Here is a 27,897-nt window from a genome sequence, read left to right on the forward strand (position 1 = left end):
CTGGTCGGCACCTATCTTCTGTGCGGGAATCTCTCCTCTTTGCCCTCCACACCCCTGTTGCTGCGCTCTCCTCCGTGGCTCCAAAGCTTCCCCTCTCCACCACCTGCAGTCTCCGCCCATGAAGGGGCTTCCAATTGTGTGGAAACCTTTCCTCCTTCACAACTCCCTCCCACTGGTGCAGGTCCCATCCCTATTCTTTTGTCTCTGTTTTTCCTTTTTTCTTTTGCCCTACCCAGGTACATGGGGAGTTTCTTGCCCTTTGGGAGTTCCGAAGTCTTCTGCCAGCGTTCAGTAGGTGTTCTCTAGGAGTTGTTCCACATGTACATGTATTTCTGATGTATTTGTGGGGAGGAAGGTGATCTCCACGTCCTACTCTTCGCCATCTTGAAGCTCCCCCCAAAAGCAATCTTGAGAAAGAAAAACGGAGCTGGCAGAATCAGGCTCCTGGACTTCAGACTACACTACAAAGCTACAGTAATCAAGACAGTATGGTACTGGCACAAAAACAGAAATATAGATCAATGGAACAGGATAGAAAGCCCAGAGATAAACCCACGCACATATGGTCACCTTATTTTTAATAAAGGAGGCAAGAACATACAGTGGAGAAAAGACAGCCTCTTCAATAAGTGGTGCTGGGAAAACTGGACAGCTGCATTTAAAAGAATGAAATTACAACACTCCCTAACACCATACACAAAAATAAACTCAAAATGGTTAAAGACCTAAATGTAAGGCCAGACACTATCAAGCTCTTAGAAGAAAACATAGGCAGAACACTCTCTGACATAAATCACAGCAAGATCCTTTTTGACCCACTCCTAGAGAAATGGAAATAAAACCAAAAATAAACAAATGGGACCTAATGAAACTTAAAAGCTTTTGCACAGCAAAGGAAACCATAAACAAGACCAAAAGACAACCCTCAGAATGGGAGAAAACATTTGCAAATGAAGCAACTAACAAAGATTAATCTCCAAAATTTAGACACAGCTCATGCAGCTCAATATCAGAAAAAGAAACAACCCAATCCAAAAATGGGCAGAAGACCTAAATAGACATTTCTCCAAAGAAGATATACAGATTGCCAACAAACACATGAAAGAATGCTCAACATCACTAATCATTAGAGAAATGCAAATCAAAACTACAATGAGGTATCACCTCACACTAGTCAGAATGGCCATCATCTAAAAGTCTACAAACAATAAATGCTGGAGAGAGTGTGGAGAAAAGGGAACCCTCTTGCACTGTTGGTGGGAATATAAATTGATACAGCCACTATGGAGAACATTATGGAGGTTCCTTAAAAAACGAAAAATAGAATTACCGTATGACCCAGCAATCCCACTACTGGGCATATACCCTGAGAAAACCATAATTCAAAAAGAGTCATGTACCACAATGTTCATTGCAGCTCTGTTTTCAATAGCCAGGACATGGAAGCAACCTAAGTGTACATCGACAGATGAATGGATAAAGAAGATGTGGCACATATATACAATGGAATATTACTCAGCCATAAAAAGAAATGAAATTGAGTTATTTGTAGTGAGGTGGATGGACCTAGAGTCTGTCATACAGAGTGAAGTAAGTCAGAAAGAGAAAAACAAATACCATACACTAACACATATATATGGAATCTAAAAAAACAAAAAAGGTCATGAAGAACCTCGGGGCAAGACAGGAATAAAGATGCAGACCTACTAGAGAATGGACTTGAGGATATGGAGAGGGGGAAGGGTAAGCTGGGACAAAGTGAGAGTGTGGCATGGACATATATACACTACCAAAAGTAAAATAGCTAGCTAGTGGGAAGCAGCCGCATAGCACAGGGAGATCAGCTTGGTGCTTTGTGACCACCTAGAGGGGTGGGATAGGGAGGGTGGGAGGGAGACGCAAGAGGGAGGAGATATGGGGATATATTTATATGTATAACTGATTCACTTTGTTATAAAGTAGAAATTAACACACCACTGTAAAGCAATTATACTCCAATAAAGATGTTAAAAAATGCAACAGGTGTTTAAGAGAAGTAATTATAAAGTACTAAGAAGAGTGTTACTGCCTTTTTATGCATATGAGCATAAGATGGACATAGATTTGATGGTGGCAGTTGGGTATATGGCTAATTCAGTGAGGGGGTAAAAAAGTCCTGCCAAGTGAACTAAGCAATAGGTGAATTTTGGCAGCATTAACCTCTCTGTATACTTACTTTATGGTTTCCATTTCTCATTGCAGCCGTGACTGTAGAGCTGAGGCAGTATTGATGAGAAGTAGTGTTTTCTGGCCAAAGAACAGGTTGTGGGGAGAGGAAAGGAAGTAAAGGATAAAAGCATAAGTAAAGTCATAAGGAAATGTCATTGACTTCTGCGAATGCTAAGTTTCTAGCTGAAACATAGCGTAAGTATAGGAAAGACAAGGTTAGAAATGTAGCGTAAGTATAGGAAAGACAAGGTTAGAAATGAAGGAGCCTGACCAGGGAGGGTCCTGAATGCTAGGCTGAATTTGGACTTCATTTATTAAGAATAGTTTATCACTGAATACTTCTGAGCAGGGAAGTGATATGATCAGAACTCGGTTTAGAATACTACATATGAAGAAAAGTAGCATGTAGTAGATTCCATAAACTGGATGCTTATAGTGTTAATTAGTATTTATAGAATAAATTAATGTGTGAGCCCTCCTGATTCCCTGGCGAATAAGATGCACTGAAAAAGCTTAGCAGGGGCTTCCCAGGTGGCACAGTGGTTAAGAATCCGCCTGCCAGTGCAGGGGACACGGGTTTGAGCCTTGGTCCAGGAAGATGCCACATGCCACGGAGCAACTAAGCCCATGTGCCACAACTACTGAGCCTGCGCTCTAGAGCCTGCGAGCCACAACTATTGAGCCCTCGTGCCACAACTACTGAAGCCCACACACCTAGAGCCCATGCTCCACAACAAGAGAAGCCACTGCAATGAGAACCCTGCACGCCACAACAAAGAGTAGCCCCCACTCACTGCAACTAGAGAAAGCCCATGCACAGCAATGAAGACCCAACGCAGCAAAAATAAATAAATAAATAAATTTATTTTAAAAAGCTTAGCAGAAGAGCAGCTTTTCTCTGCAGATTTCATTTAAGCAAGCCTTTGATCTAAGAGTGCAAGAAGGTTGGTAGACATACTGATGAAACACAACATGAATTTGTAACCGACTGCATGAGCACACCTATAGAATATTGACTTACAGTCTTTTGTCACTTGGAGACAGGGTTCTAAAAACTTTTAGGACATTGTCTTTGAGAAGGTGACAGAAGAAGATTCAGTTTTCATTCCACAAATATTTCCTAGGTGCTTGTCATATTACCAGCACTGTGCTATAGGTAATTCAACTATGAGCAAGGAGCTAACAGGCTACTAGGGGAAAGGGATGCATAAATAACTAAAACTGTGTTTTAAGTGATGTTGCTGAGGTGAGCCCAGATATGAAAGATATCTTGAGTGTAAATTTGTAAAATTATATCACCATGTATATAACTCTGCCTGTGCTTCAGGGGCAAGTTTCTTTTTTCTTTTTCTTTTTTTTTGTGGCTGCATTGGATCTTCGTTGCTGCGTGCGGGCTTTCCCTAGTTGTGGTGAGCGGGGGCTACTCTTCGTTGTGGTGCGTGGGCTTCTCATTGCAGTGGCTTCTCTTGTGGCAGAGCATGGGCTCTAGGTATGTGGGCTTCAGTAGTTCTGGCTCGCGGGCTCTAGAGCACAGGCTCAGTAGTTGTGGCACACAGGCTTAGTTGCTCCGCGGCATGTGGGATCTTCCAGGACCAGGGCTCAAACCCAAGTCCCCTGCATTGGCAGGCAGATTCTTAACTACTGGGCCACCAGGGAAGTCCCCAGGGGAAAGTTTCTAGAAATTTAGAAGTGTTGACACCACTTGAGAAGCTACAATTTTATAGTGAACTTTAAAAAGAGAATTTTTTATTTTCTAAGGAAGTATTTTTTAATTTTAAAATAATATGTGTGCTTTAAGGCTTATTTGAACTTCATAGAAAAACAAAAAAGAAGAAAAAATGTCATTCTCTTAGGGAAAAAAAAATACATCACTATTTTCATGTTTGTGTATCTCCTTCTGGGCTTTTTCCCCCAGGATGGTATTTGTAGACTTTGGAAGAGGATACAACTGAGAGTTTAGTGAACATGAAACTAGCATTAGCTCTCTTACATTTGTTTAGGCCCACACAATTGACAAAGCTCAGATTAAGGCAGAATACTCATCTGTTTCTGAATATATTCACAGAGGGCCCCTCCTGCTGAATGTGTAGGGTAGGAACTCAAGGGATTCATTTCATCATTCCCATTCCTCACAGGTGCCCCTGACCCCACAGCTGGGGCCAGCATTGATGATGAGAACTGTTGGCATTTGGACGAGGAACAGGTGAAAGAACAAGTGAAGCTCTTTCTCTCCCAGGGTGGTTACTATGGCTCTGGAAAGCAACTCAATTCAATGTTTGCCAAGGTAAGATATGAAAAGTTTTTTTTTTTTTAAGTAAACTGGGCTCACCACACTTCTGGCTTCATGCGTTGTAGCTAGCTCACTTGACCTACCTGTACTGAATGCTTGAAAACTAACTGTGGGGTGGGGAGCTGAGCAGAGCAGACGAGCAGTTTGCATCCAGGGACCCCTACTGCCTCACCCTGGTAGTCCTCTTCCTTCTGCTCAGCTCTCTAAGTGAGTTAGCATTCCTGGGGGGATTAGTAATGAAGCTACCTTCCCTCTGCTTTGAACCCAAGGCTGCCCGATGAGGCTTTAAAGAGACTTAGTATTTTGGAACTGGGGACTCGCACAGCAGGCTTTCTCTTTTTTTTTCTTAACACCTTTAGTGAAATATAAATCACATAGCATAAAATTCACCCATTTTAAAAAGTGTACAATTCAATGGTTTTTAATATATTCACAGATATGTACAGCTATCACCACAGTCAACTTTAAAACATTTTCATTATCTTAAAAAGAAACCCCATACCCTCTACCTACCACTCCCCTATTCCCCATGCCCCACTCCCCCAGCCCTAAGCAACCACTAATCTACTTTCTGTCTCTATAGATTTCCCTATTCTGGACTGGCTTCTTTCTCCTGGAATAGTATTTTAAAGTATTTAAAAACACATCCATGCTGTAGCATGTGTCAGTACTTCATTCCTTTTTATGGCCAAGTAATATTCCATTATATGGATACCACACTTTTTGTTTATCCATTTGTCTGTTGATGGGCATTTGGATTGTTTCCATTTTTTAGCTATTATAAATAATGCTGCTATAAACATTCTTGCACAATGTTTCTGTGTGGACATATATATTTTCATTTCTCTCTAGGCATGGAATTGATAGGCCATATGGTAGCTCTGTGTTTAATCATTTGAGGAATTTCTAGACTGATTTCCAAAGTGGCTACATCATTCTACATTCCCGCCAAACAATGTATGAGGGTTCTGATTTCTCTATATCCTTGCCAACACTTATTATCTGGCTTTTTGATTCTAGCCATCCTTGTGAGTGTGAAGTGGTATCTCATTGCCCACAGCAGCCTTTCTTGATACATGCAAAGAACTTACATACAGAACAAGAGGCCTTCTTTTTGGCTCTTTGGATATGCTGTGCTTAGTTACTTCATCTTCTCCTCCCCTTCTTTCTCCTCCTACTTTGTCATGATGTGCAGTCACCGACTCTTGCCCCTCCTTATGTGTCAGGTTCGAGAGATGCTGCGGATGAGAGATTCCAATGGAGCCAGGATGCTGACGCTAATAACTGAGCAGTTTATGGCTGACCCACGACTCACACTCTGGAGGCAGCAAGGAACAACCATGACAGATAAGTGCAGGCAGCTCTGGGATGAGCTAGGTAAGTCCGCATATCTCAGAGAAGTGCTCTGTCTATCCTATCAGCTTGCCCCCTGGCAATAGTGTTAGTGAACACTTGCCATCAGTCATTACATGGATCTTGCTAAGTGAACTTTAGCCCAATTGGCAGAAGATTTAGGCTCTACAGAGGCTACCCAGAGTAATTCTGAACTCACTTGTGTTTCTTCCACAGCATTGTGCTTTGCTATTGACATCTGCATTCTGTTCCACATGTTACCACATAGAAGCCTTTGGTGAGAGAAAACCTTTTGCCTTGGCTTCTGTTCCATGGCATTAGCCTGGCTCTCCAGATACTTACCAAACTCACTTTTCTTGCTTTCCCTGGGTCTGCTTTTCTTTATCACCCCCAGACAAACCTCTTAGACATAAGGCAGTTTCCAAGACTTGGGCCTTGGACTTCTATTCTTTCTCTGTACTCCTTTGAGAACTCTTTTTTTTCAATAGCATGGCTTCAGAGTTTCCTTTATGATGATCTCATCCTCATCTTCTTTCCACTTATCTGAGTTCCAGTCTCATATTAGCAACTGCCCTATGACCATTTCTCCTGAAAAAAATCTCCAGATCACCTCAAACTTGAGAAACCCAAAAATGAAATCAGGGCTTCTGTGAAAAGAGATTCCCCTGAACCTGGCATTGGCACCACCATTTCTTACTCTACCAAACTTGTTGTCAAGCACTCATTTTTTGTTCATTCCCTACATTCAGTCACCAAATTAATTTGATTCCTTGACCTTCAGAATGCAATTTAGTGTCCATTCACACTTTTTACTTCCCATCACCACTGATCTGGTTGAGGGCCTTGGGACTTTTAGATTAAATTAGACCTGTGGCCCCCTGACTGGCTTCTCTGTTCTAGATTCTTCTCATCAAGGCCATCTTCTTTAGTCATTATTTCTCTTTATCATTCCCCTGTTCCAAGGCTAGTTTTGCAGGGCTAATACTCAGTTCCTCCCCGTTTGCAGAATCCTCCATACTCTGAACTCACTATCCAGTCATGGCCCCACTCTTGGGTTATACTGGAAAACTTCCATATGACATATTCTAAAAGTTCTGTTATAGCTTCTCCATACTCCCTCCAGCCCAGAAAGCAACGACAAACTTTCCACTCATACAAAATAGCCCAAGAAAAAAACTAAAGTTTAGAGGCTTCCCTGGTGGCGCAGTGGTTAAGAGTCCACCTGCTGATGCAGGGGACGCGGGTTCGTGCCCCGGTCTGGGAGGATCCTGTGTGCCGCAGAGCGGCTGGGCCCGTGAGCCGTGGCCGCTGAGCCTGCGCGTCCGGAGCCTGTGCTCCGCAGCAGGAGAGGCCACAGTGGTGAGAGGCCCGCGTACCACAAAAAAAAAAACTATAGTTTAGGATTTTAGTGAATTCCCCTGAAGCATATACATTATAGTCTTAGGGCTAAAAGCCATGGGGAATGAGGCTTAATGACTCTGGGACTATACTTGGTTACTTTGGGGCTACTGAGGGTGGGATTTTGATTTGGGTGCTAAGGCTTCTTGATATCACCTGGGGCACTAATGGCTTTGGAGTTCTCATTAATAATGAAGAGCTACATTATTGAGCGTTATGTGCCAGACTCTGTGTTAAAGATTGTACACACATTGTTTCCTGTAATTCTCATAACAAACCTATGAGGTAATTGTGTGTTTGTTGCAAAGAAACAGAGACAGCTCTGGTTACTTCTGGATACAGAATAAAATAAAGAATTATAGAAAACTGTCTCTCTGACACAATCACACTTTCTGAAGTACAGGAATGTTGAACTATTAGTCTAAAGTTACTGGTCCAACCAGTTGTGACCAGGGTCACAATGCATGGCAAGTTGGGAACAGCTTCTTATACTCTTTCCTCAGAAGGAATTGTAGGCATGGACTTCCTTCTAGGGTAACATATCAGCTTAGGGGAGGCAAATGAGCTCCAAAAAGTTATTTGTTCAAGGTCACACACTAGTAAGTGGTGGCTCTAACGCCGGAACCCCAATCTGTCTGAATCCAAATCAAACATCCTTCTGTAACATCTCCCTCAATTTCACCTTGTTATGTACTATTTTCCCCCAAAGTGCATGTTTCTTAAGAATTTGAAATTAGCCTTCAGAGAGTCAGTTTCATCTGAGGCCTGAATCTCTTGGGAATAATTTCTGTGACAATCATGGGATTGTTTTGTGGATTTGGGCTTGGCCTTTGGGGCAAAGGTAGGTAAGAGGAAGTAAGCAGAGCTAGATCCCAGTGCTTTTAATGCTTTTGTCATATACTTAGGTTCATTATGAAAAGCTCTTGATTGTGATATTTTCATATCTACGAAATTGCTATATCAACCTTCCAAGAAACTCTCAGCATTCTGCAAAGACAGTGGTTCCCAAACTTCTCAAAATAACCTGGAGTACTTGTTTAAACAGATTGCTGGGCCCTGTCCCCAGAGTTTCTGATTACATAGGTTGGAGTAGGGCCTGATAATTTGCATTTCTAACCAATTCCCTGGGGATGCTGATGCCACGGTTCCAGAGACCACATTTTGAAAAACACTGCACTAAGAGAAGCCTTATTGGGTCAGACACTAGAGCAAGTGCATTCATGCTTCCCTTGACTACTCTGAGGGTTCCTTACTGGTCACAAGGCCTGCTTCTCTGGGGAGGGCCTCGACAGGGATTGTAGGAATTTAGAGGAGTGGGCTCACTACCTTCAGTTCCTAAACCAGAGATAACAGAAGCAATCAGACATGAAGTTTTCTCATCTCTCCATGTCTGTACACATATGCTTTTTTTTTTTTTTTTTTTTTTTGCGGTACGCGGGCCTCTCGCTGTTGTGGCCTCTCCCATTGCAGAGCACAAGCTCCGGACACGCAGGCTCAGCGGCCATGGCTCACGGGCCCAGCTGCTCCGCGGCATGTGGGATCTTCCCGGACCGGGGCACGAACCCATGTCCCCTGCATCGGCAGGCAGACTCTCAACCACTGCACCACCAGGGAAGCCCCCATATATGCTTTTAAAAATCTTCTTTTAAAACCTATAAAGTATCTCTGCTCCCATAAAAGGCCACTCCTTACATACTTGCTCTGGTTCCTATGCCATTTCCTTTTCTCAAGAATTTTGCTCCTCAGTTACTCCTTTCTCTGGCATCATTAATTTCTCCCTCAATACTGGATCAGTTCCATCAGCATACAGATATGCTCTAATAGTTTCAGTCTCAAAAAAAAAAGTGCCTTTGATGGTCCCATCCCCCTGTAATTACTGCCCCATTTCTCTTCTTCCATTCAAAGCAACACTTTCTTTTTTTTTTTTTTACATCTTTATTGGAGTATAATTGCTTTACAATGTTTTGTTAGTTTCTGCTATATAACAAAGTGAATCAAGCTGCGCACAGTTCCTCCAGCCCGAGGACAACGGTTGCCTGGGTCCCAGGAAGTGCAGTGCCCAATCTGAGCTTCTACTCCAGGTGGGCACCCTCACAGCCTTGTCCCTCAGGGCCCGGCTAAGGCCTGGGTTAGAGCCTTGTGGAAGGTCTCTGGGCGGGGCTAGGGGGGCCTAAAGGATGTAGATTGCCACGTGGATGTGGCACAGGGGGTGCAGTCACCCTGCTTCTCTGGTTGTGTGAAGACTGCAGAGCGTGCAGACAGACCTCTGTTGTGGCTGTTCAAGAAAAAATCCCAGGAGCACCCAGTGAATTTATGGACTAGTGAAAGTAATGGCCATTTATTGAGCACCTGTGAATCAGGTGCCACCAGGAGGCAGCACAAACTTGTTTTGTGATCTCACTCTCAGTGCCTGCAGTCATTCCGTCACTTCCTAAGGCACTGTTACCCATCGGAACCAGTACCCAGCAGCCTTCTGTTTCCCCAAGAATCTTCATGTAGAGTGTATATGTTGATAAGGAAGCATCAAAGCCAATATTTTACCAGTTTTACAAGCTACCCCCATTTTCAACCATTAGCTCAAAAAAGGAAGTAATGAGATCAAAACCATTCAGTGAGACAGACCTATCAAGGATTTTAAAGGCTTGATGGTTATTTATCAAGATCCTGGATTGAGAAATCGATGCGTGGATAAGTTTTTGACTTGAATTTTGAACAGAATATCATTCTTTCCCCCAAACGTTATCAATCATGAGGTTGGAAGAATAGAAGAAATCAGAGTATGTCACATGTAGTAAGGCCGTGTGGCTGACAGGGTCTTGGTGCTCGGGCCGGGTGTCAGGGCTGTGCCTCTGAGGTGGGAGAGCCGAGGTCACGACATTGGTCCACCAGAGACCCCCTGGCTCCACATAATATCAAACAGCGAAAGCACTCCCAGAGATCTCCATCTCAACACTAAGACCTGGCTCCACTCAACACTCATCAAGCTACAGTGCTGGACACCTTATGCCAAACAACTAGCAACACAGGAACACAACCCCACAGAGAGGCTGCCTAAAATTAGCAGAGAGGCTGCCTAAAATCATAATAAGGTCACAGACACCCCAAACACACCACGGGATATGGTCCTGCCCACCAGAAAGACAAGATCCAGCCTCATCCACCAGAACACAGGCACTAGTCCCCTCCACCAGGAGGCCTACACAACCCACTGAACCAACATTAGCCACTGGGGGCAGACACCAAAAACACCGGGAACTACGAACCTGCAGCCTGCAAAAAGGAGACCCCAAACACAGTAAGTTAAGCAAAATGAGAAGACAGAGAAATGCACAGCAGATGAAGGAGCAAGGTAAAAACCCACCAGACCAAACAAATGAAGACGAAATACGTGGTCTACCTGAAAATGAATTCAGAGTAATGATAGTAAACATGATCCAAAATCTTGGAAATAGAATAGAGAAAATACAAGAAACGTTTAACAAGGGCCTAGAAGAGATAAAGAGCAAACAAACAATGATGAACAACACAATAAGTGAAATTAAAAATTCTCTACAAGGAATCAATAGCAGAATAAATGAGGGAGAAGAACAGATAAGTGACCTGGAAGATAAAATAGTGGAAATAACTACTGCAGAGCAGAATAAAGAAAAAAGAATGAAAAGAATTGAAGACAGTCTTAGAGACCTCTGGGACAACATTAAACACACCAACATTCGAATTATAGGGGTCCCAGAAGAAGAAGAGGAAAAGAAAGGGACTGAGAAAGTATTTGAAGAGATTATAGTTGAAAACTTTCCTAATATGGGAAAGGAAATAGTTAATCAAGTCCAGGAAGCACAGAGAGTCCCATACAGGATAAATCCAAGGAGAAACACTCCAAGACACATATTAATCAAACTATCAAAAATTAAATACAAAGAAAAAATATTAAAAGCAGCAAGGGAAAAACAACAAATAACATACAAGGGAATCCCCATAAGGTTAACAGCTGATCTTTCAGCAGAAACTCTGCAAGCCGGAAGGGAGTGGCAAGACATATTTAAAGTGAGAAAAGGGAAAAACCTACAAACAAGGTTACTCTACCCAGTAAGAATCTCATTCAGATTCGATCGAGAAATTAAAACCTTTACAGACAAGCAAAACCTAAGACAATTCACCACCACCAAACCAGCTTTACAACAAATGCTAAAGGAACTTCTCTAGGCAGGACACACAAGAGAAGGGAAAGACCTACAATAACAAACCCAAAACAATTAAGAAAATGGTAATAGGGACATACATATCGATTACCTTAAATGTAAATGGATTAAATGCTCCCACCAAAAGACATAGACTGGCTGAATGGATACAAAAACAAGACCCGTATATATATGCTGTCTACAAGAGACCCACTTCAGACCTAGGGACACATGCAGACTGAAAGTGAGGGGATGGAAAAAGATATTCCATGCAAATGGAAATCAGAAGGAAGCTGGAGTAGCAGTTCTCATGTCAGACAAAATAGACTTTTAAATAAAGACTATTGCAAGAGACAAAGAAGGACACTACATAATGATCAAGGGATCAATCCAAGAAGAAGATATAACAGTTGTAAATATTTATGCACCCAACATAGGAGCACTTCAATACATAAGGCAAAAGCTAACAGCCATAATGGGGAAATCAACAGTAACACAATCATAGTAGGGGACTTTAACACCCCACTGTCAACAATGGACAGATCATCCAAAATGAAAATACATAAGGTAACACAAGCTTTATATGATACATTAAACAACATGGACTTAATTGATATTTATAGGATATTCCATCCAAAAACAATACAATACACCTTCTTCTCAAGTGCTCAGAGAACATTCTCCAGGATAGATCATATCTTGGGTCACAAATCAAGCCTTGATAATTTAGGAATATTGAAATCGTATCAAGTATCTTTTCCAACCACAATGCTATGAGACTAGATATCAATTACAGGAAAAAATCTGTAAAAAATACAAACACATGGAGGCTAAACAATACACTACTTAATAACCAAGAGATCACTGAAGAAATCAAAGCGGAAATCAAAAAATACCTAGAAACAAATGACAATTAAAACACGAAGACCCAAAACCTGTGGGATGCAGCAAAAGCAGTTCTAAGAGGGAAATTTATAGCAATACAATCCTACCTTAAGAAACAAGAACATCTCAACTAAACAACCTAACCTTACACCTAAAGCAATTAGAGAAAGAAGAACAACAAAAAAAAAAACCCAAACTTAGCAGAAGGAAAGAAATCATAAAGATCAGATCAGAAATGAATGAAAAAGAAATGAAGGAAATGATAGCAAAGATCAATAAAACTAAAAGCTGGTTCTTTGAGAAGATAAACATAATTGGTAAACCACTAGCCAACTCATCAAGAAAAAAAGGGAGAAGACTCAAATCAATAGAATTCAAAATGAAAAAGAAGTAACAACTGACACTGCAGAAATACAAAGGATCATGAGAGATTACTACAAGCAACAATATGCCAATAAAATGGACACCCTGGAAGAAATGGACAAATTCTTAGAAAAGCAGAACTTTCTGAGACTGAACCAGTAAGAAATAGAAAATATAAACAGACCAATCACAAGCACTGAAATTGAGACTGTGATTAAAAATCTTCCAACAAACAAAAGCCCAGGACCAGATGGCTTCACAGGCGAATTCTATCAAACATTTAGAGAAGAGCTAACACCTATCCCTCTCACACTCTTCCAAAACATAGCAGAGGGAGGAACCCTCCCAAACTCCTTCTACGAGGCCACCATCACCCTGATACCAAAAACAGACAAAGATGTCACAAAGAAAGAAAACTACAGGCCAATATCACTGATGAACATAGATGCAAAAGTCCTCAACAAAATACTAGCAAACAGAATCCAACAGCACATTAAAAGGATCATACACCATGATCAAGTGGGGTTTATCTCAGGAATGCAAGGATTCTTCAGTATATACAGATCAATCATTGGGATAAACCATATTAACAAATTGAAGGAGAAAAACCATATGATCATCTCAATGGATGCAGAAAAAGCTTTTGACAAAATTCAACACCCATTTATGATAAAAACCCTCCAGAAAGTAAGCATAGAGAGAACTTACCTCAACATAAAAAAGGCCATATATGACAAACCCACAGCCAACATTGTTCTCGATGGTGAAAAACTGAAACCATTTCGTCTAAGATCAGGAACAAGACAAGATTGCCCACTCTCACCACTATTATTCAACATAGTTTTGGAAGTTTTAGCCACAGCAATCAGAGAAGAAAAAGAAATAAAAGGAATCCAAACTGGAAAAGAAGAAGTAAAGCTGTCACTGTTTGCAGATGACATGATACTATACATAGAGAATCCTAAAGTTGCTACCAGAAAACTACTAGAGCTAATCAATGAATTTGGTAAAGTAGCAGGATACAAAATTAATTCACAGAAATCTCTTGCATTCCTGTACACTAATGATGAAAAATCTGAAAGTGAAATTAAGAAAACACTCCCATTTACCACTGCAACAAAAAGAATAAAATACCTAGGAATAAACCTACCTAAGGAGACAAAAGACCTGTATGCAGAAAATTATAAGACACTGATGAAAGAAATTAATGGTGATACAGATAGATGGAGAGATATACCACATTCTTGGATTGGAAGAATCAACATTGTGAAAATGACTCTACTGCCCATAGCAATCTACAGATTCAATGCAATCCCTATCAAACTACGACTGGCATTTTTCACAGAACTAGAACAAAAAATTTCACAATTTGTATGGAAACACAAAAGACCCCGAATAGCCAAAACAATCTTGAGAACCAAAAACAGAGCTGGAGGAATCAGGCTCCCTCACTTCAAACTATACTACAGAGCTACAGTAATCAAGACAGTATGGTACTGGCACAAAAACAGAAATATACATCAATGGAACAGGATAGAAAGCCCAGAGATAAACTCATGCACATATGGTCACCTTATTTTTGATAAAGGAGAAAAGACAGCCTCTTCAATAAGTGGTGCTGGGAAAACTGGACAGCTACATATAAAGAATGAAATTAAAACACTCCCTAACACCATACACAAAAATAAACTCAAAATGGTTAAAGACCTAAATGTAAGGCCAGACACTATCAAACCTTAGAAGAAAACACAGGCAGAACACTCTATGACATACATCACAGCAAGATCCTTTTTGACCCACCTTCTAGAGAAATGGAAATAAAACCAAAAATAAACAAATGGGACCTAATGAAACTTAAAAGCTTTTGCACAGCAAAGGAAACCATAAACAAGACCAAAAGACAACCCTCAGAATGGGAGAAAATATTTGCAAATGAAGCAACTGACAAAGGATTAATTTCCAAAATTTACAAGCAGCTCATGCAACTCAGTATCAAAAAATCAAACAACCCAATCCAGAAATGGGCAGAAGACCTAAATAGACATTTCTCCAAAGAAGATATACAGATTGCCAACAAACACATGAAAGAATGCTGAACATCATTAATCATTAGAGAAATGCAAATCAAAACTACAATGAGATATCATCTCACACCGGTCAGAATGGGCATCATCAGAAATCTACAAACAATAAATGCTGGAGAGGGTGTGGAGGAAAGGGAACCCTCTTGCACTCTTGGTGGGAATATAAACTGATAAAGCCACTATGGAGAACAGTATGGAGGTTCCTTAAAAAACTAAAAACAGAACTACCATACGACCCAGCAATCCCACTACTGGGCATATACCCTGAGAAAACCATAATTCAAAAAGAGTCATGTACCACAATGTTCATTGCAGCTCTGTTTACAATAGCCAGGAATTGGAAGCAACCTAAGTGTACATCGACAGATGAATGGATAAAGAAGATGTGGCACATATAAACAATGGAATATTACTCAGCCATTAAAAAACCGAAATTGAGGTATTTGTAGTGAGTTGGATGGACCTAGAGTCTGTCATACAGAGTGAAGTAAGTCAGAAAGAGAAAAACAAATACTGTATGCTAACACATATACATGGAATCTTTAAAAAAAAAAGTGGTCGTGAAGAACCTAGGGGCAAGACGGGAATAAAGACGCAGACCTACTAGAGAATAGACTTGAGGATACGGGGAGGGGGAAGGGTAAACTGGGACAAAGTGAGAGAGTGGCATGGACATATATACACTCCCAAACGTAAAATAGATAGCTAGTGGGAAGCAGCCGCATAGCACAGGGAGAACAGCTCGGTGCTTTGTGACCACCTAGCGCGGTGGGAGGGAGGGAGACGCAAGAGGGAAGAGATATGGGGACATAGGTATATGTATAACCGATTCACTTTCTTATAAAGCAGAAACTAGCACACCATTGTAGAGCAATTATGCTCTAATAAAGATGTAAAAATAAATAAATAAAACAGATAGCTAGTGGGAAGCAGCCGCATAGCACCAGGAGATCAGCTCAGTGCTTTGTGACCACCTAGAAGGGTGGGTGGGATAGGGAGGAGGGGAGGAGGATGCAAGAGGGAGAGGATACTGGGATATATGTATATGTATAGCTGATTCACTTTGTTATAAAGCAGAAACTAACACACCATTGTAATGCAATTATACTCCGATAAAGATGTTAAAAAAAAACAGTGAATCAGCTATACGTATACATATATCTCCATATCCCCTCCCTCTTGAGCCTCCCTCCCACCCTCCCTATCCCACAAAACAACACTTCTTGAAAACCATGTCTGCAGTCACTCTTTCCATTTGCTTACCTCCAGTTCTCTCCCGAGCCCACTGCAATTGAGCTTCCATTGCTCATTGTTGCCACTCTACTGACAAGTAGCTCTTGCTACAGTCACCAGTGACTTCCATATTGCAGTGGCCACTTCTCTGTTGTTATTTTACTTGACCTCTTAGCAGTTTTCAATAAAATTGACCATACCCATCTTGAAACGTACTCTCTTAGCTTTCATAACCTCACACACCCTCCTGGGTTTCCTCCCACATTCTGGCTACTTTCTGTCAGACTGCTTTGTAGGCTCCTCTTCCTTTTCTCAATCCTTCTAAATATTGAGTATTCTGCAGTACCCACTGCCCTGTCTACATTCTGTACCTAAGTGATCATATTCAGTCCCATGGCTTTAAATATAATCTAGATGTAGGCAAGTCACAAATTTATGTCTCTAGCTCTGACCTTTCTCTTGAGCTGTAGGCTCAGTGTCCAGCTTCCCACCATGTCTAAGAAACATCTCAAACTTAACATGACCATCACAGAACTCTTATTTTTCCCGCCAAGGCCTAATTTTCCCCATCTCAGTACAGGGTCGTGAGATGTATCTAGCTGCTCAAGAAGAAAATCTGAGTCATCCTAGGTTCCCTCTGTTTTCTACCTTCTACACCCAATCCAAGTCCTGTTGACCCGCACAGTTGGAAGACTGAATAAGATAATATATATAAAGTGCCTATTATAATGCGTAGCCCATAAAAAGAAATAGTCGCTATTATTTATTATATTTAATATATAATAATTATGTAAAATTTTAACTTCCATAGTACCTACACTTGGTTAGAGTTTTTGATGCTTTTTTTTTAAACATCTTTATTGCAGTATAATTGCTTTACAATGGTGTGTTAGTTTCTACTTTATAACAAAGTGAATCAGCTATACATATACATATGTCCCCATATCTCTTCCCTCTTGCGTCTCCCTCCCTCTCACCCTCCCTATCCCACCGCTCTAGGTGGTCACAAAGCACTGAGCTGATCTCCCTGTGCTATGCGGTTGCTTTCCACTAGCTATCTATTTCACATTTGGTAGTGTATATATGTCCATGCCACTCTCTCACTTTGTCCCAGCTTACCCTTCCCCCTCCCCGTATCCTCAGGTGATGCTTTTTTTAAGTTGCTGGAAAATCTGCTTTTGGATCATGGTAACACAGTCCCTACATGCCTGTTACATGTAGGCACCTGCAGGATTTTTTGCCTTGTCTCTTTCTTAGAGATGCAGCAATCTCTTGAGTTTGTTTTAAAACAAATCCATAATGACTTAATAAAACAGAAAACTCATTTTAAACTTACAGGTGAAAGTACTCACTTTCTAGGGATCCCCTTTTTAATATTTCAGTGCCTAGGAAATGGTAACTCCTTGATGACTGTAGTTAGTTCCCTGCTTTTTTTGCCTCTTAAGCCTCTCTCAACTCACCCAATCTGTTTTCTGTTCCTGTTATCCTATTGATTTTGCCATTCATAAGGCCAAGTTTAGTGGCCTCTCTTTGGTTCTCGTTATACTTATGAAGATTAAATGTGAAAATCTTTTACTTCACTATAAACAAAAAGCACATCTTAAACTGTAAAGTAAATGTTTCTTACTAATACTGACACTCTGCCTCATTAGACATTGCTAATTGGCTTGTGTGTCACTAATTTCTCCTGGTTCTTCCATCTCTCTTATCTTTCTTTCTTAATCTCTTTTGCTTATTCCTCCTTCTCCTCTGCTCATTACTTAAATATTGGTGCTTCCTCAAAATTGTGTTCTTAGCGCTCCTCTTCCCGCATCTTAAATGATGAGGTTTTCTTATCTTTTTTGTTTGTTGGTGGGTGGGACCCTATCCCTACATTAATTTTACAAGAACCAGCAAACAGTGTAACACAGACACCATAGGAAAAGACTACAATGTGAAGAAATAAATTTTTTTCTTGAGGTTTATACAGGCCTTTAGGATTCTTAAATTCTAAAAGTAGAGAAAGTAATTTTTATGATCTGAATATTTGTGCATCTTTCTTACTGTCACACGGTTAGAAATTTTTTACCTCCTTTACCTCCTATATATTAGGGATTTCCTGCCACCTGGTGTTCAGAAAGGACACTGTAATTGGTAGGAACTCACAGTCCCAATAGTACTAAAAGCTAACATCCTAGATTACAAAAATTTTCTACCAAAAGGAAAAAACATCCAATAGACTAAATATCCAAAGAGACTAAAATGACTCATGAGAACGTCTTTGTCTTCGCTTGTGTCCTTTCTCCTGTTTGGGTATATACCGTCCCTTGATCTCTCCGCCCCAACCACTCCTATTTATCTCTCGTTCTTCTTTCAAAATGAAGTAATACATGTATACAGGTTAAAATGTCAAAGAGTTCTACAAACTTTATAATAAAAAACAATATTCCTATGCCATATTCCTTCACATTGTCAGTTCCTACTTCTCAGAAAGAGCAATTTTTAATTCTTTTAGCTGCTTTTTCTGACATGCCTCCACATTTCTAAATAACTGTTCTTTCTTGATTTTTTAATTCTATGGATTCTCTTTTTATCCCTACAATAAAAGATGAAGATTTACCTCTCTAAGGGTCACACGGTTATATTCTTTCCCAAACAGGCTTTCTCATTCTTTTCAATGTGGATAGGCTAAGCATGTTCCACATCTTTAAGTTCTGCTTCCTTTTTGATTCACAGTTCTGTCTTTAAATAATTTCTTTCTTCTTGCATTTTACTATAAGCAGTCAAGAGAAACCAGGCTGCTCCTTCAACACTTTGCTTAGATATTTCCTCAGCTAATTTTGTTACTCACAAGTTCTACCTTCCACAAAACACTAGGACATGAACACCATGTCTGGATTATAAGCCTGTCACAGTTTTCTCAGAACCAAATAGGGAAAGAGGGTTGGATGGTGGGGGTAAGTGTGTCCATTTGTACAATATGTATATTTTTCTTACTCCCTCAGTTTTTCGCATGGAAACCTCACCCTCAGTTGTACACAGTATTCCCAATCCAGAGCCTCTCCGAATCTATCTTTCCAGTGAGTAAAGCTCTGGTTTTCTTCCAGGAGAGAGAATGAACAGGCACTGAGCTACCTTGAATAGAGGAGGAAGTCTGTGATCCTGAGACCTTTGACAAACTTCTAACCTGTTCCACTATATGTCGGCCCCACTTTCAGCGGGGCTCTGCAGCATGAATCAGTCTGCTGCTGGGCTTTCCTAACTGCTGATGGAGTTTTCAACTTTCTTCTGCTATGTCAGCTATCTCTCATCCACATGCCTTCCAGATTCCCAATTTTATGACTCTTCTCTTTCATCTCTCCCATTCTATGTGTCTATGTGAGTTTATGCCTGTTCTTATCCCTCTACTTTCATTTTAGTGAAGCATCAGGAGGGACTGATGATGAGCATATGTATTTAGTTAGCCATTTTTTAACTAGAATTAACTCATGTTTGTTCTTCAAGGACAAACTCAAATGTTATAACTTTTCCTGACCCCACCTACAGAGTTAATTGTTCCATCATACATATTCTCATAGCATTTTATATGTGGTTATAATAGCATTTACTATGCTTTAGTATAATTATTTTTTGAGGGACTCCTAATTATAATCCCCTTAAGAATCATCATTATATAATACTATTATATTACATAGTGTAGTTTCTTTTTCATTGTGGATTTGAAAAACTGAATTGAGCCAATAGAAATGAACTTTCATCACCTCTAGCTAGTACCTGAAATTGAGGCTTAAATGGTCTTTTAAAACATTCCTATTTGACTTTGAGGGGCCTTGAAATAGTGTCTGAATATACTGCCGTCTATGTATGTAACACCATCCCAAAGGATGTTTAACTTAAGACACTCTGCAGCCAGGCTATTGCTAACTTGAGATTGAGAATACTTGTGTCTCAGCCACATAGCCAACTTTGAAAATAAGAAGCAGGTTTGCTTGCAAAGAAGGGTGATGTGGTCAAAGAAACAGTACTCATTGGTTATGTGGAATATGTGATACTCTGCTATAGTGACAGAGAAGATCCAAGAATGTGATAGTTTTAAGGCATCACAGCTGATCAACAGTATCAAAATCCAAGTACAAATAAACGATTTTCCCTGGAAAAGGGAAATACTAAATTCCACTCTGTGCCAAATAATATGCTAGGCCCTTTACATTATGATCTGTTTTACAGTTGAGGGATTTGAAGCTCAGAAAGTGTAAGGTCAACTAAAATCCTTTTCTGAGCACCTTCCTTCTTATGCTAAATGCCCTTCCTCTGTGCTATTATTGTACCCTGAATATATCTTTATCTTAACACTTATCATATTCAAATGACACTGTGTTTATTTATCTATCTCCCCCATTGGACAGCTCCTCAAGGGTAGGAACAGGGTCTTATTCTCCAATACAAGGTCTTGAACAAGAACTCTCTCAATAAATGTTTGTTGGACTGCAGATCTGAGCTCGGAATTCAAGCCCAAATCTGTCTTGTTCATCATCATGGGCATATATCCAGATATCAAGATAGTCACTTTGCTTTAAGAAACCTTTGGAAAGGAAAAATAAGCATTTCTGAAAACTTTAGCAGATTTGGTTTGGGGGCTGGTTTTTCTTTTTTTTTTTTTTTTTGCAGTGTGTGGGCCTCCCTCTCACTGTTGTGGCCTCTCCCGTTGCGGAGCACAGGCTCCGGACGCGCAGGCTCAGTGGCCGTGGCTCACGGGCCCAGCCGCTCCGCGGCATGTGGGACCTTCCCGGACCGGGGCACGAACCCGTGTCCCCTGCATCGGCAGGCGGACTCCCAACCACTGCGCCACCAGGGAAGCCCAGGGGCTGGTTTATTTTTAGATTTGGTTTTTTATATTGAGAAAAGCTGATATTTTGGAAACTTTTCCTACCAACAAAAAATGGAAGAAAAGAGTAAACTGAAAAATTAAGGCTTAGACATACATCAAAGGAGAGATGTCAAGAATGTGGGTTGCTTTCTTTTCCAGGGGCGTTATGGGTGTGCATCATTTTAAATCCACATTGCAAATTGGAGGAAAAATCCTGTTGGCTGCAGCAGCTGCAGAAGTGGAATGACCTGGATGTCTGTCCCCTGGAGGATGGGAACTATGGGCATGAGCTGCCCAACATCACCAACGCACTTCCCCAGAATGCCAGTCACCGTTCAGGTGAGCCAGATATCATTTTAGCGTCTTCATGCCTAGAACTCCAAAAGGTCGGAGGGTAAAGCCTGAGAACAAAGGTGTCTGGACAACTTTTGGACTGTCAGAATTGTCATCCTAAATAAGAAAAGCCTGTTCTTTTGTTTGTCTTGAAATGCCAAACCTTAAATAAGGGTAAGCTTGTATCTTTGACATTGAGGATGCTGTCCTTTTCCACATCTAGAGTGTCCTTACAGTGCCCAGCATAAACTCCTAGAGCCCTCTTCATGAATCCTCTTCAAGTTTTTCATGACTAATGGATCTTGGCCTCAGTTGGGGTTGGTTTTAGCTCAGAAGACGTACCTCAAGGGAATGATAGAAGACCTGGGAGAAAAAATAAAAAAACAACTTAAAAAAATGTCCTGACCGTTGCCTTTCTTACTTACTTTTCTCTGTTTTCCTCAAATTTTTATACAGCAGATTTCTAGGAGGGGGTCATTGTTCCGAGATATGGCTAGGACTCTTGCTCCATTTTAAGACAAATCCAGTACAGTGATATTGTACCCTCTGCCTTTTGAGCCCACTGACCAGGTATCACTGGACATCGACATTCACATCAGCTTTAGTTCATCTAACTCAGGCCATTTGCTGTTGGCAATTGATTGCTCTTTAGCCCATGGGGATCCTTTATTGGTAGATTTTATCAGACATTGATTTTACACGTCCTCCCTTTTATTTTAAGCGATAAATCTACTGATATTTTTAACCTCTAGGAGGAAATCACTTAAATTATTGTTCTTGCTTGGTCTTCGTCTACTGTACCATAATTGATTATCAGTGTATTTAAGGCAACCAAGGTAATGAGAGATGAAAAGCCTACAACTTTGCCACTTGAAGCTACCCTTTGCTGGCATTCATCTAACCTCCACAACACAGGAATCTATCCTTTTAGTATTGACTTTGGTTTGGTATAGAGAGAGCCACATGTGTATAAACACATGCCTCCAGTCTGGCAGTTTCTTCCTTGTCACAGTATACTGGTGACAGTATATTTGAGAATGTTGTTTCCTCTTGTCTTCTCAAGCTGTGGCTGATTTATCTCTCACATCTCTTTACCTTTGGGCCTGATGGAGCAATAGGCATCCTGTTTATTCTTCATTGCCATTTCTACATCATTGTCCTACCCTCCTTCCTAAAATACCCCCCAGCTTTAAAGTCAGTGCTGTTAAAATATGCTGTCTGCTGCCCTCCAGGTTTTGGTCGTTTGACCTCTGGGGCAGGCCCCCTCATTCCTTGAAGATTTTTGGTTACTGGCTCACTAACACTACTCTCTGCCTCTACTTCTGTCATGATTCTTGATCATTTAAATAGCCACATAGATGGTACTTTCAGTATTCTAGTCTTTCAGTTCTTTGACCTCCTGTCTTTTAATAGTCTATCTTCTATCATAACTTAGCTATGCAACCCCAAGATCATACCCTAAAGCTTGCCATTACCAATAACTACACCTTCTTCATAGTCGCAATTTCAAGCAGCTCTAATTAGCACCACCAGTCTTACTAGGTTATTTTCTCTGGTATTCCAGTTCCAGTAATTCTTTGACCCACTAGGAATTTTGATCCTATCACTTTTTCATTCTTGTGGTATCCTCATTTTCCTTCTTATCCCGATTAGATTCCTTGGTGCATCATTATAATCACTACCTTGCATACATACTCAACCCCCTCGTTCCCTTAGTTACACTCACATAGCAAAACCCTAACCTTAGTAGTTCAGTCTAACTTTCTAGTTACTCGGTGCTCACACCCGCACAGCTGAACATGGTGGAGAGAAACATGACTATGATAACTGGTCTTATCTTAAGTTTATGACCACTAATCTCAAGTGGGTCCATAGTATTGTCCAGACATCAACTACATTTCCCTAGTCTATGCCTTCTTTCAGTCTTCTAAATTACTATTTCACACCATCTTTTCCTTAAAACTTTCTATACTTTCTCCCCATCCTCACTTTCATCCTGAAGACTTGCTTCCTGTTCACTGAGAATATAGAAGCAATCAGAAGAGAATTTCCAAAACTCTGTCACCACATCTGCTTCTGTCTCTACCCATCTACTCTGCCTCTTCTGCTGTTTTTGTTTGTGCTTCTGTCTAAGTCCAAACCCTCCACTTGTTCTTGAGATCTTATTCCTTTTATCTAGGACATCACCCCAGGAACTATTTCTACTCTCTCCTGTGTCACAGGTTTTTATGGATTATTCCTCTGAGTATACAAGCACATTGTTTTATCTTTCATCCCAAAACAAAACAAAGCAAAAAACATTCTTGTTGACCCCACATGACTCTCTGTCTACCACCCTGTTTCTCTGAGGTAGTAGAAATAAGTGGTAGAATTAAGAAAAATGCTCAGAAGAATATTATATATTTATCTTCTCTACTTCTTCTGCTCTTATTCTCTCTTCAACTCATTCCAGTCAGGCTTTCATCCCTTCAGTACTGAAACATCTCTTGTACTGGTCACTAACGCTAACCATTGCTAAATCTAGTTCTCAGTCAGAATCTTACTTGACCGATCAGCAGTATTTGTCACAATCGATCACTCTCTCCTTCAAGCACCTAATTTCCAAGACACTACTCTCTTGGTTCTCCTCTTCATGGGCCCCTCCTTCTCAGTCTCCTTTACTGTCTCCCCACCACTTCCCAACCTAAAATGCTAGAGTACCCAGGGCTCAGTTATCAAACCACTTCTCTTTCTATATTTACTCCCCTGGTAATTGCATTGTTTTAATAATCATCTATATACTAACAACATCCAGATTTATATCTCTTGCCCAGACTTTTCCTCTCAACTCCAGATTTACATGTTCATCTACCTTTTTGATGCTTCAGCTTAGATATTAATAGGATCTCAGTAGGATTTCTTACCCCTCTAGCCCCACCCAAACCTGCTCCTCCTGCAGTCTTCCCTGTCTCCATATATGACAAGTCTATCTTAAAAACCTTGGAGTCATCCTTGATTCTTCTCTTTCTCATCCCAGATCTAATCCATGAGCAAATCCTATTACCTTTACCTTCAAAATATATCCAGGGTTCATTTACTCTCATCACCTCCACTGCTTATTACTCTGAACAGATTACCATCATCTTTCACAAATTATTGCAGTGGCCTCCTAACTGCTTCCATCGTAAAGTCTGTTCTCAATACTGCTGCCAGTTGTCCTTTTAAAATGCAAATCAGATCATATACCTTCAATGGCTCAATGACCTCCAGTGACTTCTCATTTTTGCCTCATGGCCCAGAAGGCCCTCCATGGTCTGGTTTCCTAGTATCTCTCTGGCCTCATCTCCTATGACTTTCCTGCTTATTTACTCCATTCTAGGTACACTGGCCTCGTCACTACCCTCAAACACTCCAAATATGTTCCCACCAGTAGCACTTGCTGTTCGTTTTGCCTAGGATGCTCTTCCCTTAGTTATATCTGAGGCTTGCTCTTCAGTTCCTTCAGGTCTCTGTTCAAATGTTACCTTATTAAAAACCATGCTATATAAAACAATAACCCCCACCCAATACCAACTTGCCTTTCTCCCTAACTTTGCTTTAGTCTCTTCCTTAGCACTCATAACCATCTTATATATTTACTATACTATACATTCATTTAACTGTCTCTCCCCATTTGAATATAAAGGTCCATGAAACCAAGGACTTCTTATATCCTCAGTACCTAGAACAGTACCTGCCATGTAGTATAGGCAGTCATTATTTGCTGACTTCATGAAATACAAAACATATTGGGAGCCTAATCCCCACTGTGGGCTGAGCAGACCCACGGTGGATTCTCAGTTTAACAGGAGAGGGGCTCCGACTGCAGCCAGTAGAAGGGTCGCTGTGCTTCAACTGAGGGGTGACATGAAGGAGAAGCAATTTCAGTAAATATTGTCAGTGCTATTCTGATTTAATCCTCTGAGCCTGCACTCTAAGGAATATACAGGTTTCTGAAGAGATGACCAGATTCCAAGGACTTTTGCTTAGTAGATGAATATGTTCATTTCTTTCATGTTCAGTCTGAATCCTCTGACTTTCCCTCCCAGTATTTTTGCACAGGCTCAGTAGATGCACAACTCATTAGGGCATCTCTGGAAATACCTGTATTTCAGTTCTTGATCCCAAAATAGTTTCAACTGTTCTTAGTCTGGCAGAGAGTTAAATGATCGTTTATGTTTTTATTTCCTTAAATGTCACTTCCATGAGTCCTTCTATATCCACATTTTATGATTGTATCTTCCATTTGGTCTTCCTACACACCACCCTGAAGAATTGAGCTTACTTCGTCTACTGTTTCCCTGCAGCCCTTTTCCTGAAGAGAGATGGCATGGTAGGACTCCAGTGAGAAAACAATTTAGTCTTTTGTCAGCATCAATTTTTCTTATGGGAGAACAAGGTTGTAAGCTTGCAGACACTAGTGTGATAAAGATACCAGAATACACAGGGCTTCAGCTCTTTTTCAGCTTTTATATCAATGTCACAGAAGTACTTAGTCTGATGTGGGTCATGCTGTAAAAGAAACAGGTTATGGGTTGGCCAGGGACATTACCTAGCTGCTTCTCTGTTCCTCTGACTTCTATAGAAGCAGTTTGTATCCTCATAATTGAGCAGCTGAGCACCACTGTCCCTCCTCTCTTTCATGTGGCTCTGGGTCCTAGGAGAAATTGGTCTTCAGCCATAGATCTATGTAGAAAGGTTTTCCCATAGAGGGCACAGACACACTAAAAGCTATCCAACAAAGAAGCAACACAACGAACACCCAGACAGATGGCAGAGTGACTGCTGTCACTAACTGTACACTATTCTTCTGCCATTCCTCCCACCCTGAAGAAGACACAGGAGCTAGAGCTTCAGATTACCCATCATTGAACTGCTGCATTTCTTTCTTTCCCCAGATTCTTTATCCAGACCAAGACGGACAGTGTTCACTAGAGCCATCGAGGGCCGTGAATTGCATTGGCAGGACAGCCACTTACAGCGAATAATCAGCAGTGATGTATATATAGCTCCTGCCTGCCAGCAGGAAAGTGAGAGACTACTCTTTAATTCCCAAGGCCAGCCACTGTGGCTTGGTAAGTGTACCTGTCCTACTCTCAGAATTTCAGAGCCCTCTCTCACCTCATGCCAAGCTTGAGTGAGCCATCTGCATAGGTACCAGCAACACAACTACACTTTGGACAGTCTTCATACAGATCTTCTGGGGCCTTGACTAGGGCCTCAGGGTATTTATGTGTAGCCTGGGCGATTTGCATATGTACAAGTGAGGTACAGTAACCTCAAGTAGAGGGATTATATTGTTTCCTAAGTTTGGGGAGGGGAAAGGAGTTAGTAAATCTGAAAGAGTACTAACAAAATCATTAGACATTAGTTCACAGGCTCTCTTAGTCAGCAGTTACTGAGCAACATTGTAAGCTACTCTGAAATTACATATTTTGCTGAGAAGGCATGAACTTTGAAACTTAAATTACTCTGTACTAGTAGCTAAGGCACTATCTGCATTTGTCACCAAGCTGTCTTCCTTTCCTCATTCCTTCCTCCATCATAACAGAATAGAGCTGTGCCATTGGGAGTTTAAACCCTCCCCTAGCCTCTGTCAATCTGTTCTTGACTTTATTACAGAATGCCCATTCCAAACTAGACACTTTTTAAAAATACGCATTTTCTGAGTCTTAACGACAATTGCGTACATTTTTATTATCATCTCCCAATTCCCTACCTCCATCCCTCACCCCATATCTTTGTCTTTCACAAGATCTTGCTGAATCCACCTGAAATTCCCTTTGATTATATTTCTTCTTCTCTGATCTAACACTTCTAAAACATATATATAACAAGCATGAGAAAAAATATAACCTCATTAATAAACAAAGATGCAAATCAAAACAACACTGAATTATCATGTTTCAATTGTCAAATAGTCAGAAATTTTATAAATAAAGATAATTAGGTTTTGGTAGAGGAGAGGTTACATGTAGGAGAGGTAATCTCATATACTACTGGTAGGAATGTAAATGCTTAAAACATTTCAACAACATTTATCAAAAGCCTTTAAAATACATTCATAGCCCTTGATCCAGGAATTCTACCTCTGGGAATTTATCCTGAGCTATAATTAACTAAGAATATGCATAAAGTTATGGGGCTTATTAGAGCATGGATGTATAATGTACAGAGGAGAAAAATTGGAAGCAATCTAAATGTCCAACAATAGGGGATTGATTGACTTAATGGATAGTATGTATATTCAGTGGAATGATATGTAATCATTTTTAATGTTATAGAAGTGTATTTAATATGGGAAAATATTTACAATATGTTATTAAGTGGAAAAACCTAGTTACAAAACAATAATTAAAATATCCCATTTTTATTAAAATTAAATAGAAAAGTCTGGATATATATTTTTTTCATAAAATGAAATACGAAACTAGAAATAATGGTTATCTCCAATCTTTATTTTGTTTTATCTATATTTTCAAATTTTCTATAACTATTTGTATAATTTTTAATGTTATCTTAAAAGAAATCACAAAATAAACCGTAAATCTCATTATAATCACTTCCCCATTTATAAGCCTTTGGTAGTCATTTGTTATACCTAAGGTAAATCCAAACTCCTTAGTATGGCATCCAAAGCTCTTAACATCCCAGACTCTACCTTTCCAGGCTATCTCTAGCCACATAACCTAACTCCACACAGAACTA

General features: G+C 40.4%; 1 protein-coding gene across 1 annotated transcript in view; it reads left to right on the top strand.

Moving 5' to 3' along the window:
• ZSWIM5 (zinc finger SWIM-type containing 5) overlaps window positions 1-27,897 on the top strand; it is a 253,756-nt gene that overhangs the window by 195,827 nt on the left and 30,032 nt on the right. Inside the window, exons 3-6 of the mRNA XM_029230688.1 lie at window positions 4,344-4,492; window positions 5,725-5,875; window positions 20,998-21,177; window positions 26,088-26,264. Of these exons, the coding sequence (XP_029086521.1) occupies window positions 4,344-4,492; window positions 5,725-5,875; window positions 20,998-21,177; window positions 26,088-26,264 (657 nt within the window). The remainder of the gene's footprint in view (window positions 1-4,343; window positions 4,493-5,724; window positions 5,876-20,997; window positions 21,178-26,087; window positions 26,265-27,897) is intronic.

The sequence above is a fragment of the Monodon monoceros genome, unplaced genomic scaffold, assembly GCF_005190385.1.
Source record: "Monodon monoceros isolate NGI ecotype Baffin Bay Population unplaced genomic scaffold, NGI_Narwhal_1 Super_Scaffold_18, whole genome shotgun sequence".
In the NCBI taxonomy this organism is placed as follows: Eukaryota; Metazoa; Chordata; class Mammalia; order Artiodactyla; family Monodontidae; genus Monodon; species Monodon monoceros.